Source organism: Cavia porcellus, unplaced genomic scaffold (assembly GCF_034190915.1).
Source record: "Cavia porcellus strain 051 isolate PalLab524CR breed Dunkin Hartley unplaced genomic scaffold, mCavPor4.1 scaffold_14, whole genome shotgun sequence".
Classification (NCBI taxonomy): Eukaryota; Metazoa; Chordata; class Mammalia; order Rodentia; family Caviidae; genus Cavia; species Cavia porcellus.
The window spans coordinates 52,013,188-52,032,719 of record NW_026947497.1 but is presented as its reverse complement, the minus strand read 5'-3'; the positions used below and the strand labels follow the sequence as shown (position 1 = coordinate 52,032,719).

The following is a 19,532-nucleotide window of genomic DNA, read 5'->3' as shown; positions in this document are numbered from 1 at the left end:
ACTGATGAGGACCCTTGGTGCTGTATCCTGCCTCCCCCATCCGCTCCGTGTCTCTGGGCCCTCTGCTTTTCTCCTGGTGTTCCCCTTTCCCCAGAGCTGAACTGCCCCGTAGTAGCAAATACCTGCTTCCAACCCAAGCTGGAGTTGAAGTGACCCCACTGAGCCCCGAATTCAGATGTTCACATATTGTCCACTTAATCTTGGTTGTTGCCAAGCACATGGTTATGGTGTCAGAGGTTTGGAATTTAAAACATCCACAGCCACCTCTTGGCCCTGGGAATCGGAAGTCTGAGCACAGGCATCTCTGCCTCCTCCACCTGTTCTCATATCGTGACGGTACAAGGAATATCCAGTTGTAAATATGTGGAACCTTACAGTAGCACTGAGTTTCAATACAGCCCTTTAGTTGTTAGAAGTTTTTAGTTCTTTGCTTATTTTTGTAGGCATAAACTCTCCGCAAGCTTTAAAGAAGATCCTCTCGCTGTCTGAAGAAGGCAGTCTGGAGCGCCACCCAAAGCAGGCGGAGGACATGCTGTCCAGCGCGTCCTCCAAGCTCTTGTCTTCACCCACATCCCCGCAGAGCTCGCCCAGGAAAGGTAGGGCTGCAGTGGTGGGCTTAGGCGCTGCCCTCTGCAGTCATAGAATTTCTTGCTGATTTCACAGGTTTTAATCTGCTCAGGGTGCCTTCACAGTCAGGGGCCTTCCCTCATTTTAAGCATTGGGAAGAATTTTTGTATTTCTTTTTAATATTACAGTATGTCAGATTTATCAGTTACACAGTCCTTTTGAACATCCATTTGCCTTTTTATTAATCCTAAATGTGGGAAGAATTCTTTCTATGTAAACATTCGTTCTTGTGTGACTGACGTTAGTACAGGGAGGAAGACTGTAGGGCCGAGCACCTGGTGTGTGTCTGTCGGGGTGGCTGGGCCTTGGTCCCCTTCCCCTACCCATGGGCCTGGCCCTTGATCCTCCCCCTTGGGTGGTGGCAGCCAAGGCTGTGCCCCATTGTCACTTGTAGAGTCCCGGAGCTGCTAACGTATGGCCAGGCTTCACTGTGGCCTCTGAGTGCCAGATCTGGGTGGGGGCTACGTCTGCGCTGTCCCTGTGTCCTGCGGTCAGTGGCAGTGGCGCTCAGCTGAGGCACTTTGACTCTGGGCAGCTGGACTTCACTGGTTCCTCTTCTTTCCCGGGAAGTGAGCACCACCAGCTGTAGGATGGCATGGGACCAGGGCAGGTGGAGCTTTCAGAACTGGAGTCCCCGGGTCGTAATGCCTGAGGGGCAGGCGCTGTGCGCGACCCTCTTTCCCAGAGACAGATTGATTTTGGAATGGACTTCTGAGGGACAGATTTAAATTTCATCTGGCAAGACTTGCAGTGTGATTATAGACATTTCATAGGTAAACACATTAAATCTTAGCAAGACCCTATGTGACCTTGAACAAATAAATCAGGAATTACTAGTTTAGTGAAATGGGGGCCACTTAAATTGGCAAATTTAGGTCCTCCAGATTTATTTACATATTCTATATTATTTATTTTGTAGTAAGTGGCATTTAAAAACTTACATGGTCTGTGATTGTATCAAATGATTTTGAACTAAGATGATTACATGCTTAGTAATGCAGAAAAGAAAAAAATGAGTGCGGAAAAGGAATATTCAGATTTTAATGGCGTGGTGGTGCACCCCTACACTCTGTGCCAGCTATCAAAAGGCTGGGGCAGGAGGGTCGCTGCAACTTTGAGGCCAGCCTGGAATGCTCAGACCTGTCTCAAAAAAAACAAAACAAATGAGATTTCTGCTTTTTAACGCTGATTGGTGCATAAGCAGACGCCCTGTGCCCAGCCTCCATGTGCTGTGACCTTGGGCCACAGGGTGTGGGGGACAGCGGGCGCTGAGCTCGCTTGGCACAGCCCTGACTTCTGTATCTCCACTAAGCAGTCCGGTGCTCCTCCTTAGGTAAGGGGCTCCTTTGTTAGGACAGGAGTGCGAACTCTGAGGCATGAGGGGTCCCCTTCCCAGTGAGCGTCCTGCATTTCTGCTTGGCTTTTCTTCCATCATGTGAGGTCTCCTATGTGTTTGCAGGTTACACCCTGGCCCCCAGCTGGAGCGTGGACAACTTCTCCGACTCTGGCCACAGCGAGATCTCCTCTAGGTCCGGTATGGTCAGAAACTCCTCCTTGGACTCGGTGCCCATGGCCCTGCAGGAGGAGCGGAGGCAGCAGCACTCCGTGAGCCTGGTGGAGATCGGCCTGGGCGTTGTCAGGGCAGAGCAGCAGACAGTGCTAGAGCCAGACCAGTACAGCCTGGGGTGGGTGCCCTTCCTGCACCCGCCTCCTCGCCCTGCTGCCCCTCACCACCTGGCCCTCTGGGTGCCCGTGCCAAGGGCCCCATGGGACAACCCCATCCTGGACCCTCCTTGAGTACTCGTGGCTCCTTCTCCACAAACCATGCCGACCTCCTGGCCCTCGTGGACCTGCGGACTGCCCTGTCCCCTACCACAGAGTGAGGCAGAGGCTCACAGTCAGCTCCTCCTGTCCCGCCCTCCCCACAGGTCCTATGCAGCCATGGCCCTGGCCCAGGACGTGTTTGCCACAGCCATGGTGCTCTCGCAGGACCAGGGCTATTGCACGTCCCTGGATGCCGCCAACAGTGGCCATGGGAGCTGGACCTCATGCTCCAGTGACTCACACAACAACATCCAGACCATCCAGCACCTGAGGAGCTGGGAGACGCCACTGTTCGGGCCTGTGCTCTGCGATTACCCCTTGGACCCCATGGGGCTCTGGGCCAACAGGGGCCACCTGGACCACTTGATTTTTGCCGAGGATGGCCAGAAGGGCAACAGACAGAACCCAATCGAAGAAAGCCTGGAGCAGGCGCAGTCCAGGGCCCGCTGGGCCTCTCCCACTGGCTGCAAGGACATGTCCCTTGAGGTCGAGAATGGCAGCTGCCTGTCGCCCACTCCCAACGATGAGCCCAAGGCTGGCCCTGTGCCAGCCCACGGGGCTGCCACCTCGAGCGCTACCAAGGGGCTGGTCGGTAAGTCTGGGCGGAATCCTCCAACCTCATCCTGCCCAAGCCCAGGTTTTGTGCATGCGCACTCGCCCGTGCATGCGATGCTACTCCGCTGTCCTAGGCTGCCCAGGGCACCCAGCGTAGAAGTGGGTGGGGGGCATGGCTGTGGTAGCAGTGCTGAGCCGGCTCTGTGCCTGTGGTTACTGGTGTTTTGGGTCGTGTCTCGTAGTCTGAAAATAACCAAGCTAGATAGCGGCGCTCCAGGGAAGTGCTTGCTTTTCACTGAAACTTGGAACTACTGTTTTACCACTCTCTTTAGCTCTGCTTGGAGCAGGGCCTTAGCATGCTGAGGCTGGCTTCTTGGCCCTTCCTGGGCACCCCGGTGTGCAACAGGGAGGCCCCATTGTGTCTCGAGTTTCTGCCCTTGGCATGCTGGACCCACCTGCTCCCATGGGCCAACCTCCCCGATGGAGTTAGTGTGGCGGGAGGATGGGGAGGACAGAGAAGGAATGCCTGCTTCCTTCTGGGGAGAAGGTGACCTGAGCTCTTTGGAGGGGAACGGTGAGGAGTGTGTAGGGCCAGGAGGAGCAAGAGCTGAAGAATCCTCATTACAGGACGCAGCGCCTCTGTTAGTGGAGAAACTCCTTGGTCTGGCTTGGGCTTCAGGTCTCAGACTCTGTGTGACCCAGGCCGGCCTCGAACTCACTGCACTGCCTTGTCCGGAGCCTTCGGTAGGCGTCCCTTTCATGCCCTTCCAGGATGACAGAGGAGGTAACAGCTGAACAGTCTTAGGTTCATCCTTCTCAAGCACTTGCTGTTAAAACTGAGTATCAGAATTTTTATTGTGAAGAAAGGATTTAGTTCCTAACGTTTGAGTTAGCTCAACACAAAACTTTAATCAATATTAATTAAAAGGATTTTCAGAAACATAAACACCTTACAGTGTTAGTTGTTCAGGTGACACTTCGGGGTGGAGATAGTGCTTTCCCTAATTTGTTTTCATGTCCTGTTTCCGGAGAGAGCCATCGGGCCTGGGAGTGCTGAGCCTTTTTGACCTGCATGGTGGAGGCGGAGGCTGGCCAGGCCGCCAGTGCCTTTCCCGCAGGAGCTGAGCCACACCGGGCAGGCATGAGCCTGGGTGCACTAGGGTTTGTGTCCACTCCGGTCTCGAGGGGTCCCCTTCTGCAAGGCAGCCGTGCTCAGAAGCCCAAAGCTGGCTGTGCATGAGCAGCCGAACAGTGTCAGGGGTTGGACTGCTGCAGCCTGGTGCGGAACCCCTGCTTCACCTAACCAGGTTCTGCTTCCTTGCAGTGTGGAAGGAGGGCCTGTACCCAGAGCCACCGCCAACCCCGCCTGGCTACTTGGGCATCCTGATCACAGACTTCGAGGTGCCTCCGAATCCAGCACTCCGGCCCCCAGAGTACACTGTGGCGCTGCAGAGCTCATGCATGGTGGTGCGGCCCGCGGAGGTCTCATCCTTGGCACCGGGCGGCAGACCACAGTGGCACAAGCCCAGTGAGGCTGATCCCCGTCTGGCCCCCTGCCAGGATCAGGGCTTCTGCAAGGAGGAAGATGGTAGGTGTGGGAGGTGGCAGTGGGGCAGCGCTGGGCCAGGCTGGGCTCTGCTGGGCAGGTTCTGCCTGGTGGGCAAGCTTCCGGAGCAGGGGAGACCCTGAGCTCCCTCCCCCACCTGCACCTCTTCTCTGATTCTTTTTTGACTTTTTCCTTTTTATCGGTACCAGGGATCGAACTCACGACTGCCTGCTTGCAAGGCAGGTGCTTATGCCGCTGAGCTAAATCCCCAGCCCCTCTTCTCTGATTCTTAATAAATCAAGGCATTCCACAGCCCTATGTTAAGGATAAGTATAAACATCTGTACTGTGTTGAATTTGAAGAAGCCCTTTGAGCTGTAAAATAGATGGCTGAAACATTATATTGGACTTAGAGGCACTGGGACCTTTGGCAGTGAAAGAGAATACAGCTGCATACATTTCCTGGCACTGTTTTAAAGGTGCCATGGATGGGACACAGACCCTGTTTCCTGAGCACTTCCCACACTGTCTGCCTTCATTTATGCATGTCTAAGAGGGGCTCCAAGTTGTCTGTGCTGAGCTGGAGCTTGGGATCCTCCTTGTCCAGCCTGCTGATGCTGGGATCACAGGCCGCTGGCCCAGCACACCCAGCCTCTCTGTAACTCTTTCACCGCCTTTGTGTAAATCTACCTGCGGAGTTTGGATTGAGGTTGAAGAACAAGAGCCTTCTTTTTTTTAAGTTTTCAGTTTAACATTCTTCTTTACATGGTCATTATGTGAAAAAGCCAAATATAACAAGTGAGAGTGAATTCATGATTGGCGCGCAGCGATAAACTTTTTCTAACATCTCTGTGTGTGGTTTTTAATGTGTATGGCTGCGTCATTAAAAATCGGCACAGCCATTTTATAACTTTCTTCCGTGAATTTAAACAGGAATCACTTTCCATGTAAACAGAAATATTTTTTATCAGATGTAGCTCTTGGAAGATGCACGCGTGCATACGTGCCTGTGTGCGTGCGTGCGTATGTGTGTGATCTTGAGCCATTTTCATTGCTAAAGGCTGCCTGGAAGAGCCCCCAGGGCTGTGGGGAGCCAGCTTTGCCTGTGGGTCACTCACTGGCCTCTCTGTTTCCTCCCCTGCCGCCCTACAGAGGATGAGCAGGTGTCTGCCCTGTGAGGCCCAGGCCCGGGCATCGAGCCACGCAGAGGAGCGCACAGAGGACAGCATCCTACCTGGGCCTCAGAGCAGAGCTTGCCCTGCTACTGAGGACCTTCACTGCCTGCAGTGGGCTGCTCCTCCTACCCCTTTGCATGTGAATACTGTGAAGACCACCTCACCAGCACTTTCCAGACTTTGTTGCTTGAAATGCACAGAGCAGCTATCTCCCAGTGTAGTGGGCCTTGCCCACATAGCATCATTCCAGATCCCCCATGCTGGGGCCCACCGGAGCCACTCCCTGGGCGAGCTCTCTGTGCCTGGAAGGAAGGCTTTGAAAGGCCTCCCTGTTGGATCCTAGCTCAGCCCCAGAGCTCAGTGTCATCAGGATGATAAGCAGAGCCTGCCACGGAGACTTGGGACCTCCAGCCCCCAGGTGAGGGACTGGAGACCCTTAGAGCGCAGTGCTTGTCCTCTTGTTTACAGTGCTCCTTTTGAAAATGAGTTCCAAGAGTCAAGGTTATAGCCCTTTGATGATTGCAGTATTATTTCTGAACCTCATGTAGGTTACCACCTGGGTTTCTAAAAACCCAAATGTTCTGTCGGGGCGCAGCCAGGTGAGGATGGAAGGCCTGGCCCTTCCAGTCCAGCCTCTGCCCCCTGCCTCCTCCACGGCGGCAGGCCATCCTCTGGCCAGGCCTTGGACCTGGAGTGTGTCCTGCTTCCACTGAGACAAGGTGGCAGCCCCTTAAGTTATATTTCTTTGATTTTAGTTACTTTAGAGCTTCCGAATTTTTTGTTTTGTTGTCTTTTTGAAGAATAGCTTGTAACTGGATAGCATTCGCAGTGAGTGCAGCACTGGCCCTGGGACTGATGCCAGCTGAGCTTCCTGTCCCCAGGGGCCGCTCCACCCCCCCACCCCCCCCCCCCGCCCCAGTGTCTGGGCCTCAGAGATGCTGCCTTGGCCAGGAGGGTGAGCGCCTGGCGGGGGCGCCTCCTGGAGGCAACTGCCTGCTCACAGTTGCTGCAGGACCAAGGACTCCAGAGGACTCCCCTCTCCATTTGGGGTCGTTTTTGCAGAGATTCCGGAAAGTGAAGGCTGCCAGTCTGAGGAGTACTCAGATGTTTGGAGCTGCTGGTCTTGGGTTTCCATTGAATTCAGCTGATCATGCTGATCAGTAGATAAACGTAAATAGCATCAAATTTTAAAAGTCCAATTGCAGTGTTTTTTCACTGTATCAGACAATGTCAGTGCTTTATTTAATAATTCTCTGTCTCATGGCATTTGTCTACTTCCTTATATATTACATTGTCAATTATACATTTCTAACTTTACATGGAATATGCATTATTTGCCAGTTTTATTATATAGGCTATGGACCTCATGTGCATATTAGAAAGGAATCTAGCTCTACCGCAAGTTGCACAAATGTTCCCTAAACATTAAGTAATTGTAGAACATAGGACTGCTAATCTCAGTTCACTCAGTGATGTCAAGTGCAGAATGTACAATTAATTGGTGATTTCCTCATACTTTTGATACTACCTGTACCTGTATGTCTTTTAGAAAGACATTGGTGGAGTCTGTATTCCGTTTGTATTTTTAATACAATAATTGTACATATTGGTTATATTTTTGTTCAAGATGGTAGAAATGTACTATGTTTATGCTTCTACATCCAGTTTGTACAAGCTGGAAAATAAATAAATATAACATGAAGCCTTGCCGATACTCTTAATGAGCCGTGCGTGCTTTTTATTCCTGCAGTGAGGCAGAGGCCTCTGGTCACACAGGTGCGGAGTGCCCGACCGCAAAGTGGTGTCACTGGGCCCAGAACATGCAGGGCCTGGGTCCCGGGGGTGCATGCTGGGACCCAGGCCCTCAGAGGAGCTGGGTGGCGCTCAGGCTCCGAGAGGGCGGCTCCACTGTTGCTGTGGACCCAGGGTTGGGGAGGGTGCCCTGTCTGTTCTCTCCCTGGTGCAGGCTCCAGGCCCCAGGTTTTCAGGGTGCCAGTTGGCGGGCCGCTGGGGTGCCGAGCCCCGCTCTTCCATGCATCCCTGAGACCTCTGCCCAGCTGGGCCCCAGCGTTGGGCCTGCGCTCCTTCTAGTTCCCTGGGGTCTGAGATGTGACCCGTGGAGAGCTGGGTACCGCGCACCCCTTGCTTAATCCTGAGCACCTCGCTCCTTCTCAGACTTCAGTCAAACACAGTAAACCTGGCCTTTGGGGGAACAGAGCCTCGTTTCTTCTCCTACTGAGATGGGCCGTGACCTGCAAACTGCCACTCTCTGCGCCCCTCCGGCGTCTGCCTTGTGCCCTGTGAGTGACGGGCCATCAGCCTCATGTCCTCTCCTGCCTCAAGGTGCTGAGGGCCAGGAGCCTTGAAGCCACCGAACTGTAGGAAGCAACATTCTAGAAAATTCTGGCCAGTGTCTGTGTTCTCCCTGACGAGACCAGCACAAGCTTGGAGCCCCCTGGGGAGGAGCCCCCTGGGGAACAGCCTGGCTGGGCTCTGTCTGTGTCTGTGCCCTCTGCAGTGAGGATGTTTTGGTGCCATCCCCGATTGAGTGCATGTGATTCTTGCATAATGCTCGGAGCCCGCATTGTGCAGGGCTCCTTTACTGTAGATACTGTGTGCGTTGAGTGTTGAGGCCCTCACTGAGGACTGGGCACTGGGGCACTGGCATACAGGGCCTGGCTGGGAGAGGGTCCGGAGACTGCAGCGGACCTGAGTGCATGGGGTGGGGGTGAACCTGCCGGGAGTTGCCACAGATGGAGACCACAAAGCTGAGAGTCATTTGTGGGTCGCACTTTCCCAGCACACAGTTTGTGACCTTATTGAGACAGAGTCTCACTGTGTAGCCCAGGCTGGTCTTGAACTCACAGTGATCCTCCTGCCTCAGCCTCCAGAGGGCTGGGATGACAGGCGTGGACCACCGTGCCTGCCCTCTGTACCCATTTAACCAAATGCAAAGGAGGTGCTATGGGTCTCCTGCCTGATTTGAAGCTGTACCTCCTGCCCAACGGGTCTACAGTGCCTTTGATGTGTGGGCCAGCAGAGGTCACAGGTGGTCAATAACTGCATATTTAGATTTGAGTAAAATTTGGCAACCATTGTTTCCAACCTAAAACACTGACACAGGCAGTTAAAGCAGGCCACATGCCAAGCAGGAGAACTCCCATGTTTCGAAAGAGCAGTGATTTCTCCTCACTGAGTGTCAGTAGCACAGTGACACTGGGGGAGGATGGGGAAGGAGGATCGCAAATTTGAGCCCAGCCTGAGATACTTAGCGAGACTCTGTCTCAAAATTTTAAAAATACACAAAAGCGGGTGCGGCCGTGGTTCAGGTGCAGCCCCACACCTTGGTGGGCTGGGTGTGTGGGCAGTGTGGCTCGGATACTGGACAGCAGCAAAGAATGTGCCCTCTCACCCTCAGAAGGGGCCTTCCCAGGTAAGCTTGGGTAGCTACCCACAGTTTTCAGTCTGTGCTTCCGCCCTGACCACTAAGCCACGAGCTGACTCACCCTGAACTCAGAGTGGGTTTCACTGGGTCGCAAGTGTCCTGTGCAGTTAGTTTTCATGGCTCCCCAGTGTTTAGCAGTTTCTCTTCTCGGCGAAATGTGAGACCTCAGCATCCCCGAGTCGGGGTCCTTGGATGAGGGGTGCAGTAGTTGAGTACAGCTTCATGCTAAGTTTCATTTTGTGTGGTCAGCTCAGCAGGACGTGCTGTGCCTTGGATTCATGGAAACAGTGACTAGAGCCTTTTTTTCTTTGTGGTGCTGGGGCTGAAACCTGGGGTGCAGCAGGCCTGAGAGCTGCCTGGCCCTGGGCATCATTCTGTACTCATAAGCACTAAGGACCTCAGAAGTCCTTACCCAGAACCCTAAGGACTCCAAGTTCTTGGCTTCTGACACAGCAGTCTTCATACAGAATTTTAAAACAAAGTAATAGGAGACTAACAATGATTAATATATTGCATATTGTTATCGGCAAAGTAGTTGCTCAGGTTACAAGATATAGGCTCTCAAAGTTGATCAAACAAAGCACAAACCATTCTTTTGGCAGAACTAACAGAGATCAGCAGTATAATTATCTATATCTCTTTCTTTTTTTTTCTCCTTTCCCTCATGTCAGTTGTTCTTTCCTTTTGAGTAGTTTCTTTCCCTTCCCCTTCCACAATATCTATTGCACATTTTGGATCTTTTTTACTCATTCCGCTTCTCACACTACATAGACATGATGTTTACACATGCGAGTCTGATTTATTTCATTATGAGTATGGTCTCAGTTTGCATCCATTTACCTATAAAAGCCTCAATGTGATCCTTCTTTGTGAATGAGTAATACTCCATTGTATAAAAATACCACACCTTTTTAATCTATTCCTCAGTTGATAGGCATTTTTGGATTGTTTTCACGATTTAGCTGTTACAAATTTTTTTGCTATAAACATGGGTGTACATATATCAATGTGGCATGATGTTTTCAGATCTTCTGGGAAGATATCCAGAAGGGGAATAGCTGGGTTGAGGAATCTCCATACTGGTTTCCACAGTGGTTGCCCCAGTCTACAGTCCCACCAGCAGTGGGGAAGGGTTCCTTTTCCCCTTCAGCTCCACCAGCATTTGTTATTGGTTGGTTTCTTGATGATAGCCATTCTTTCTAGGGTGAGATGGAATCTCAGTGTTGTTTTAATTTGCATCTCTTGAATAACCAGTGATGTTGAAGATTTTTCTCATATATTTATTTTCCACTTGTATTTCTTCATCTGAGAAGTGTGTATTTATCTCAGATGCCCATTTTTGGATTGGGTCTTTGTGAGATCTGACATTTTTAATTCTTTATATGTTCTAGGTAGAAGTCCTTTGTCTGACGGACAGTTGGCTAAATTTTTTTCCCATTCTGTGGGTTTTTACTCTGTTGGTGATTTCTTTTGATCTGAAAAAACTTTTTAAGAAGGTATGATCCCAGCTGATTCTGTAAAGTACTTCCTAAAGTTTGTCTTATTCATGAACTCTCTGCCTACTCCTGTCTTCAAGATTTTTACCTACTTTCTTTTTCAGTAGATTTAGTGTTTCTGTTTTAGTATTTAGATCTTTGACCATTTTGATTTTGGTTTAGTGCATTGTGGTGATAGGCATGGGTGTGGGTCTAGTTTTAGTCTTTGGAGAGACAGTTTTTCCAGAACCATGTATTAAAGAGGCTACCTTTCTTCCGGTAAACATGTGTGGCCCCTTTGTCAAGCCTAAGGTGGCTGAGTGTGTTTGGAGTTGTGTCTGCATCTTCTAATCTGTTCCACTGATCCTCAGGACTGTTTTTGTTTTGTTTTTTGCCCTTACCATTCTGATTCTATCATAGTAGCTTTTCAATCTCCTTTTTCAGAGTGCGTACTTTTCAATGTAGAGGTCTTTCACATCCTTTGTTAGGTTGATTCCTAGGTGTTTCATTTTTTGGATGCTGTCGTGGAGGTGTTGTTTCCCTGATTTCTCACTCGGCCTCACTTTGTTAGTCACCATTATCTTACCAGATCCATTTCTGGTCCCTTTTCCTTCCTTCTTTCAAGAGTGAGCCCAGCCTCAGTATGCAAAGCCTGCCAGGGTCTCCAGCTGTGCTGACTGTGGCCTGAGAGTCGGGATCTCAGCCCTGCTGGCCTGGTCATGTGCCCCGGCGTGCACTGTCTTTCAGCAGCATCTTTGTGCTGCTCTAACTCACTGTCCAGTATTCTCTGGGAAACGTTTGGTGTCGTGTGCCTCCAGGATTGCAGTGACAACGTAAATGTTGTAGCTAAGCCTGGTGACCCTTGCTTAGGGTGAACTGCGTCAGACTTTGTGCATCCATGTTTTCTGTCACTACTGAAGGTTTTCAGGTCTGCAGGATGGGAACCAGATCCAAGTTCTGATCACCACAATAAAGAGCTGTAATGACTCGCTGGTCTCAAAAACAGATATCTTAATCCATGTACTGTTGGGCTACTGTTATAGTTAAAATAGGACAATGGGTTTCTTATCGAAAAAGCAGGGAGAATCTGTATTTTCTGAAACTTTGCCTATTGTACTTGGGTTAATGTTTAGGTCTGTGCCTCTGCTTCCAACACCCAAACAGACACACAGTGAAGGCCCAAAGGAATGAGACCAGCAGGATGATCTTTAGGGCTCCAGGAGGGCTAAAATCCTCAGCAGAGCTGGTAACTCTGCTAGCTGGCTGACCAACTGCAACCCATATTTAATCAGAACAAGCAATGAGTTGAGTGGACAGCAGAGGAAACCTGAGCAGGATCTTGGGAGGGCTTCAAGGAGCCCTCAGAGCAACAGATGATTCTAATTAAAGAAAACTGTCCAGAAAGTCTCCAGGTTCCCCAAGCTGTGGCCTATCACGGCCGGGCCATGCCACAGCCCATCATGTATGTTCGGCTCCAATAGCTCCAACAGCTTGTTATAGTGAAAGATGTATATGTAACAAAGTAATTTCAAAGTTTTTAAATATTTTATATTTATGGGGTGCACTATGATGTTTTGATACATGTATGCATAGCAGGATTAAGTCAGGATAGTTACCACATCTCCCACCTTATGTTCTTAGTCATGTATGGCGGGAAACTCAGTGATTTTGACACACACAACACACTGATCATGCTAAGCTGGGATTGGAGCAGACCGCACCTGTCAGGCCAGCAGTGCTCCTCTTGGAAACTGAACTCAGCATCATTTCTGAATTCTGAAACCTCACTTAGAATTGTGCTTCACACTTTCAGATCCTCCTCTTCTGAGGGTGGTGATGCATTTCCTTTATACATGTTACTGAACACAACGTGCTGGAAATGAACAGCTTCATCTAGATGAGTCATAATCAAGCCAGTCTGAAGGTCTCTCCTGTTGGATAATGTATCCAGGAGAGAGTAATTAAAGCTGATTTTATTCAGAATGAAGTGGAAGATAACTTGGATGTTTAGGGTAACCAACACCTCAAAATCATGAGAATGCTTGAAAATCAGCCTTCGTGGGAAAATAAGAACAGTGTTGGAATCGCCCCCGGCGTGTGTGATCCCTCACTGCAGTTTCCTTGGAGAGTCACATCTCTACGGAGCGGGGTGGGGCGTGCTCTTCCCCTCACCTCCGGAGACAGCTGGCCTCGAACCCGCTCAGGAGAGGATGGTTCACGGAGGCTCCTGCCTTTCACCTCCAACTGATGCCAGACTGAGTGCAAGAGAAGCTGACGACCCAGACTGCAGCCCAAACCAACTGGAACCAGCGGACCAAACCCCAAGCCCCAGCCCAGCTCAGCCCAGTGAGAAGAAGGAGCCCAAGAGGCCGTGGCCCAGAGGAAGCACAGGAGATGCCCACGAGGAAGTTGTAGGGGAGCGAAAGATCACCACTGCGACCCCGTGGGGACCTGTGACAGCACGCCCGGGGGAGCGGGTCTGGGCCTTGCACCGCCCCTGGCCAGTTCCAGGAGGCTGCAGCAGTCTGCTTCCCTTTGGGAGGAGAGGAGGAAGAGCCCCACCAGATGGAGTAGGGGCGGCACAGGGGTGCAAAGCCACCATAGCCCTGGCCTGGCACAGAGAGGCACCTGCCCCTGCTTCCCCAGTTCTCTGCAAGAAACTGACTTGGGATTCGAACTCCGTGCAAACTGCAGATGTCAAGTTGATAGTCACACACACAACCAGGAAGGTCTCAGTGAAAGAAGACAATGCCCAAGTGCAGCCCCAGGTGACAGAAACAGCAGAACCACCTGGTAAAGGCCCTCAGGAAACCGGAGCTGCATACTGCAGCCAGCAGCACAGACGTGCAGGCAGGAACAGAAAGAGATGATGCTATAAAGACACAAATGGAAAATGTAGACTGAAAAATACAACCAAAACCCTCGTGGATGGACTCAATGTGGAGAAGACAGAAAACGGCAAACCTGAAGGTAACATGAGGGAAAGGCCAGGTGTGGGGGTGCACACCTGCAGTGCCAGCACAGGAAGGCTGAGGCAGGAGCACTGCTGTAAGTTCAAAGCCAGCCTGAACTACACAGCAAGATGCTGTCTCACTCCCCTGTCCCCCCAAAAAAGAAAAAGAAAGAATAAGAAGACAAGAGAAATGATCTGGTCTGAACAACAAAGAAACATAGATTGAAAGAAAAGCCATCAAGGACCCATGGGCCATGACAGATTTAACATTCTTCTCATCAGAGCTCTGGAAGAGGAGAAAGAGGAGGAGGCTGAAGGTGCTGGGAGAAATCACGGCCAAACCCTACCGGAGCCCAGATTCTAGGCAAGGAGACCCATGCAGGGAACCGCGCGCTTCTGAAACCCGGATGCAGGAAGGGGTGAGGTTTCCAGGTCACAGCACGGCTTGCTGGTCACCTTGCTTCAGGGCCTGTGATGAGGTCTGGCGTGAGCAGGAGGCAGAGATACAAAAGGACTGGGGTCCCAGAGCCCCTTGAAGGTCACACCCAAGGGCAGGCCTCCTGCCTGGCTGCACACAGTCTGAGAAGAGACCACAGAAACCAGCGCACTGGGCGGAGCTTTGATGGGAGGCAGGAGAAACACAGGCTTAACTGAAAGCAGCGATTTGAAACCAAGTTGCTCTTCTGGACTAACAGCAAGAGAGAGGGCATCCTATGAGAGCCTCACAGTAACTGTCTCCCTTGGTTTTACACTGAAGTTAGATGCCAAAGCTGGGCTGCTTGTTACCTGGGCTGGAGATGACATGCCTGGGCCGCAGTCTGGGACACAAACCTGAGAGCAGAGCAGAAAACTGAGTCCAAATGCGAAGCAGGAAGGGAAGCAAGAAACTGGAGCCCATCCAAGAGCAGTGCGGACATCAAAGTCAGGACCGCAGCTGCAGAACCCCGGACTGGTCAGCGGCCTACCCCGCGGCTGCAGAAGCCGTGCTGAGATCGCATCGTGTCCTCTGGGAGAGGCCCTGGGCAGCGATGACCGGGATCTCGGTGCCAGTAAGCACTGCCCTCCTTCACCGAAGCCCACAGGCTTCAGGTCTGGGAACAGTGGTGCTGGAGATGCATCCTGCGAGCCCTGTGCTCAGTGCCTCCCCTGCCACCCTTTCTCTGCAGAGCTGCGCTTTCCTTGCAGGCCACTCTGAGGTACTGGGATTACAAACTTTTAATTAAATAAGCTTTCACAAACCCAGCACTGTGCATTGCAGCCTCTGGAATCTTTCCATGCCCTGAATATGCTGAAAACACCCAGCAGAGGATTCGCTGGTATTTCAAATCCAGGCCTAAGGTCAGACGTGAAATGCTGAATCCAGAGAGATGGAGCAGTTGGTTTTCCGTGAAATTACTCCAACACTCTTAATTTCCAGGTGATAAAGAAGTCTGTCACTTATTTTTATTTATTTTGCAGTGCTGGGGTCGAACTCAGAGCTCCCACATGCAAGGCTCTACCACGGACCACATCCCCACCCCAACATCAAGTTTAATGATGATAACCACTAACTTCTGTGTCAGCCAGGAATAATTTAAAGATGCTTTTAGAATTTTTTTTTAGTTCAGAATTTTTTGGAAGGTTTTTGTCTCCCTATTATAAAAACTCTTCAAACCCAGAAGCAACAGCTTGACAGTGTAGAAACTTAGTCCTGAGAGTTACAGAAACACAAGGGACAATATTCCTATCCCTGCCTCCTTTTATCTCTTTCCAACTTTGGAAAATGTTGTTCCCTCTGTGCAGAATCTATTCTTTTAGGTTGATTTAACCTGGCTGTTGAGTTTCCCAGTCTTCAGAGTTGGAGGCTGTGGAACCAGGCAGCTGAGTTTAGAGGAAAAGAAAAGTTAATGATTCAGAAAGGCCAAGTCCTTACACCTGACAGCCTGCGGGGAGGACACAGCTGCGGAGGAAGACAGGGGTGTCACAGACTGCAGTGAGGACCTGGGTTTGGTTACGAGATGTGGAACAGCCCCAGGGAGGGAGGGAAAGGAGAGGATGGTGACACTTATGGAGAATTCCTGTGAATTAAGCCTGGGCCTGTGGCTGGCAGCTGGGTGGTAGATCCTGTGCCTAGCGGCTGTGGGGCCAGTTCCATCCCCAGAAGGAGCCTCCCTCAGTGTCGCTGGTCACCCTGGAGGGGAGGTTGGGACCCCTCAGAAACTCCTGTGCCTCTGGCTGGTGCCCTGAGTGGGACAGCGAGCAGAAACGTGGTTCCCCCGCCAACACTGCCTCCCTGCTTGGGGAAGAGTCCCTGGCAGATGGGCGCTGCAGAAGTTTTGCAGAATGTTTAAAGCATGAAACCTTCTAAAACAATTTAGGATAAAAGACTCTGTGTTTAAAATTCCAGTTTGATTCAACCGCAGGCTAACACATTTAAAATTCCAACTTGATTCAACTACAGACTCAGGAATGAAGACTTCTAAAATTAGACAGAGCAGAAGAATTTAAAAATAAAATGAACCCCTAATCACTGAAGCGTAAGGTACTTTCGATGTGTCCTGGACGTGTAGAAGGAGCTAGAACATTAAATCTCAGGGTCAGTCGCCTGAGCAACATAATGAGACCCTGTCTCTTAAAAACTCAAACTGAAATTCTGCCACCCAAAGTAGGAAAATCAGCACTTTTGCAATTGGATCCCTTAATTTAATATTACAACCATTTAGCAGAGAAACACAGCTTATTCTTTTATAATACAAAGGATAAATATCTACATGAGGAAATACGTAAACTGCGACAGTTCAGATTTCTTTGTCCATACAATCTTTTCCCTCGTAATTCTCTAAGTCATCTTTTCCAAAAAAGAGAAGAACTAAAATCAGACTAAGACTGCAGCCTCTGTTAGATGAACACATCACTTAGAGACAGACTCCACTCCCCCTTGCCAAGGGTCTTGTTAATGAAGAGAAGTGTTACTGGCTGGGAAACTGAAGGCTCTTTTCACTTGGTTTAGTTAGGGATCTGTGGGGCCCGGAGGGGAGAGCCAGTGTTTAACTTCCGTGCTCTGGTGGTGTAACCTTTGGGACAATTCGATTGTTCATTTTCTCTCGGATTCCCTAGAGTTAGCACTCTGACCCTGAGGTGAGATTTTGGATCGTGGTTTACCTGCCTATGAGGTTATTTCAGTAAGGAAATGGTCCTTGCTTGGCTCAGCCCAGGCAGGAGGAAAGATCATCTACCTGACTCTGTTACCTGAGAATCCACACAGGGATGAGAACTGTGCCACCCAGGACGAAGGGAAGGGCGCAGCCCCTGGGAGCAAAGGCTGTCCTGCCCTTCTGTGTTAGGCCAGCTTCGCAGAGGCTCTGCTGGGTCCGATCCAATGCCACAGCCGCGCTGATTTGCTGCTTGCCTGCTGCTCCTGCCCGCTGTAGCTTTGTCTGGGGCCACCGCTCCTCTCTGTGAGGCCTGGGACAGGAGCTCTTCCAGGCTGTGCCCAGCAGAGCCTCCCTGAGCCACAGCCACTGGGTTTGGCTGTGCTCAGGACTCCACCTGGGTGGGGACAGTCCTCCTTGGGGTCTCACCAGAGCCTCCCTCCTGGGTGCCAAGTGGGCAGGCTAAGATGGCACTTCGGTGGTGGTCTTTTTTGTTGCTGTTTGTTTTGCAAGTACTTAAGAGCGTTAACCTTTGCCTGAGCAAAACCCAAGCCAAAGGACACAGGGCAAAGGGATGGGGAGGGAGAAATTCCTGAGGATGTGGGCTGGAGCTGAGCACTTAGAAGCTGTCCCTGGCATGCCTGAGGCCCCGGGTTCCATCTCAGAATAAATATTAATGTTAAAAACTCCTGAACATGGGGCTGAGGATTTAGCTCAGAGGTAGAACACTTGCCTAGCAAGCTGGAAGCCCTGGGTTTGGTTCTTAGCACCATAAAATAAAAAACTAAAAAAAAAATCTAAAAAAAAGATTCCCAAAGATATAATTGAGTATTCACTTCCATTTGTGCCTATGGCCATCCATAGCACTGCGATTTTCAGTTTTGTGAGCCAAGGCTTAAAAAAAAAATGTAAACCAGTTCAAGCTAGGCAACTAAGGATCCTGACTGGTGAATTCCTTTTCTGGGAATTGAGACAATTTGTAGGACAAAGAATGAAACAGGATAGGCGGTCTGGTGGCCCTGGGTGATGGGAGAGGCTCAGATCAGAGACCAATTTTAAACTAACAGTTAAAATAGTGCAGCCCATCAGACAAAAACCGCTGTGTTGTCAGTGGGCCCTCACTGTCATGTGTAAAACAGGAAACTGTTTTTAAGAAGTGTAGGTGGGGCCACACTGTGTAAAATGAACTGAAGCCCTTGTGTGTGCCCGTGTGTGTGTGTGTGTGTGTGTGTGTGTGTGTGTGTGTGGGTGTGTGTGGGTGTGTGTGGGTGTGTTAGACTGAGTCACAGCACCTCTCTCCTACCTTGGGGCCAACAAGGAAGGGGCTTCAAAAGTGTGACCAAGGCTGGCGGCAGAGGTGGTGCTGCATGATCCATGCAGCCCTCATGTGATCATGAGGGACTTAGACCAGGCCAGTCTGGCAGCCAGAGCAGAAGGGGTGGGAGGATGGTTTGGGGCACGTAGCTCAGCCAAGCTGAGGTCAGGCCAAGGCCAGCTTTTAGACCATTACCAACCTGCAGTGGAACCCGACTGTGCTAATTCATTAAATTTGTGGTTATTGGTTACAGCAGCAATAGAAAGTGATCAGACTTCACTAGGGCAAATGAATAATTTGGGAAGGGTCATCCCATGGTGAAAAATGTTTTGCCTCTTGAACTTCTAGAAGCTGGAAGGGAGAAAGTAACTCCAGATGCACCCGGGCCTTATTCCCTGAGAGGGGATTATGTCGTGGTGCTCTCCACCCAGCAGCCCATGGCCTGAGACACCTCAGGCTGCTGTCTGTCACCGTGTGGTACTAATGGAAGAGCAGCCCAGTCCCCTCCCGAGTGTCAGTCAGGGAACTACTGCCTGTCAGGTGAAACGTCTTTGTATAGCTGGGGAAGACGTGGAAAACCAACTGGTGTGCTACGGGAACAGCCCTGTTTACTTTGCCTGCTAGAGAGGTCCTTGGACTTAGGCAGGTGATGGACCCTGTAGCAGCATGCGGACCCCCAGGGACCAGGGTGCAGTGCTGGGTGAGAGAGGTTCAGGGGGCCTGGTGGCACCCTGGCTGGCCAAGGCCCTAGCGCCACACCTCATGTGGCCTGTGAGTTCTCTGGACTCTTCCCAAAGCGGGCGGGAAGTGCTTTCAGCTCCACTTTTTCTGAGAGGTACCAGGAATCCAGCTCATGGCCTTGCACTCACCAGGCTGGTGCTCATGCCCCAGCTACATCCCCAGCCCCTGTCAGCGCCACTGGAGCGGGAGGCATCTCCTGCCTGGCCTTCATGCCATCTCTGCACCCTGAGCCCTTGTAGTCCAAGCTTGGAGTGTCATTCACAGGCGTCCCTTCTGGAAAGTGAGGACTGGCTGGGGTAACCCCAAATGCTGCTGTAGCCTCTTGACCAGCTTGAGGACAGAATTCTCTCCTGAAGCTCCTAAGCGCAACCGAGCGCTTCGGGGAATGGCAATGCGGAGCCAGTGACTGGGGCCACGGTCTCCCACACATGCACTAAAGGAGGAGGGTTGATTAGGTCCACAGATTCCACACAGTTCTATCCACAGTCAGCCGCTCCAGGTCACAGACACTTTGTAGGAGGACCTGGCTTGGGCTGCTCCCCAAGGGTTGCAGCCAGGTTGTGGGGTGGGGAGGAATAGGGTGGGGGCCAGAGTGCACCTTCCCAGGCCTTAGGTCATTTCCCAGGCCTGACCCCTGTGAGGACCCCAACCCATCAGCAAGAGGACCATTGCAGAGCTCAGCATCAGGCCCTACACCCCTGGACTGGAGACATTTAAAAGGAAGCCAGACAGTGATGAAAGCCTAC

The 19,532-nt window shown here is 51.0% G+C and overlaps 1 protein-coding gene across 1 annotated transcript in view; it reads left to right on the top strand.

Annotated features, from left to right (window-relative positions):
* The window catches only part of LOC100726875 (rap guanine nucleotide exchange factor 2-like), an 87,337-nt gene extending 80,755 nt beyond the window's left edge, over positions 1-6,582 (top strand). The window contains 6 exon segments of the mRNA XM_063260526.1: positions 444-596; positions 2,087-2,283; positions 2,388-2,506; positions 2,556-3,043; positions 4,331-4,594; positions 5,704-6,582. Coding sequence (XP_063116596.1) covers positions 444-596; positions 2,087-2,283; positions 2,388-2,506; positions 2,556-3,043; positions 4,331-4,594; positions 5,704-5,729 — 1,247 coding nt within the window. The 3' untranslated portion in view covers positions 5,730-6,582.
* The last annotated feature ends 12,950 nt before the right edge of the window (positions 6,583-19,532 follow it).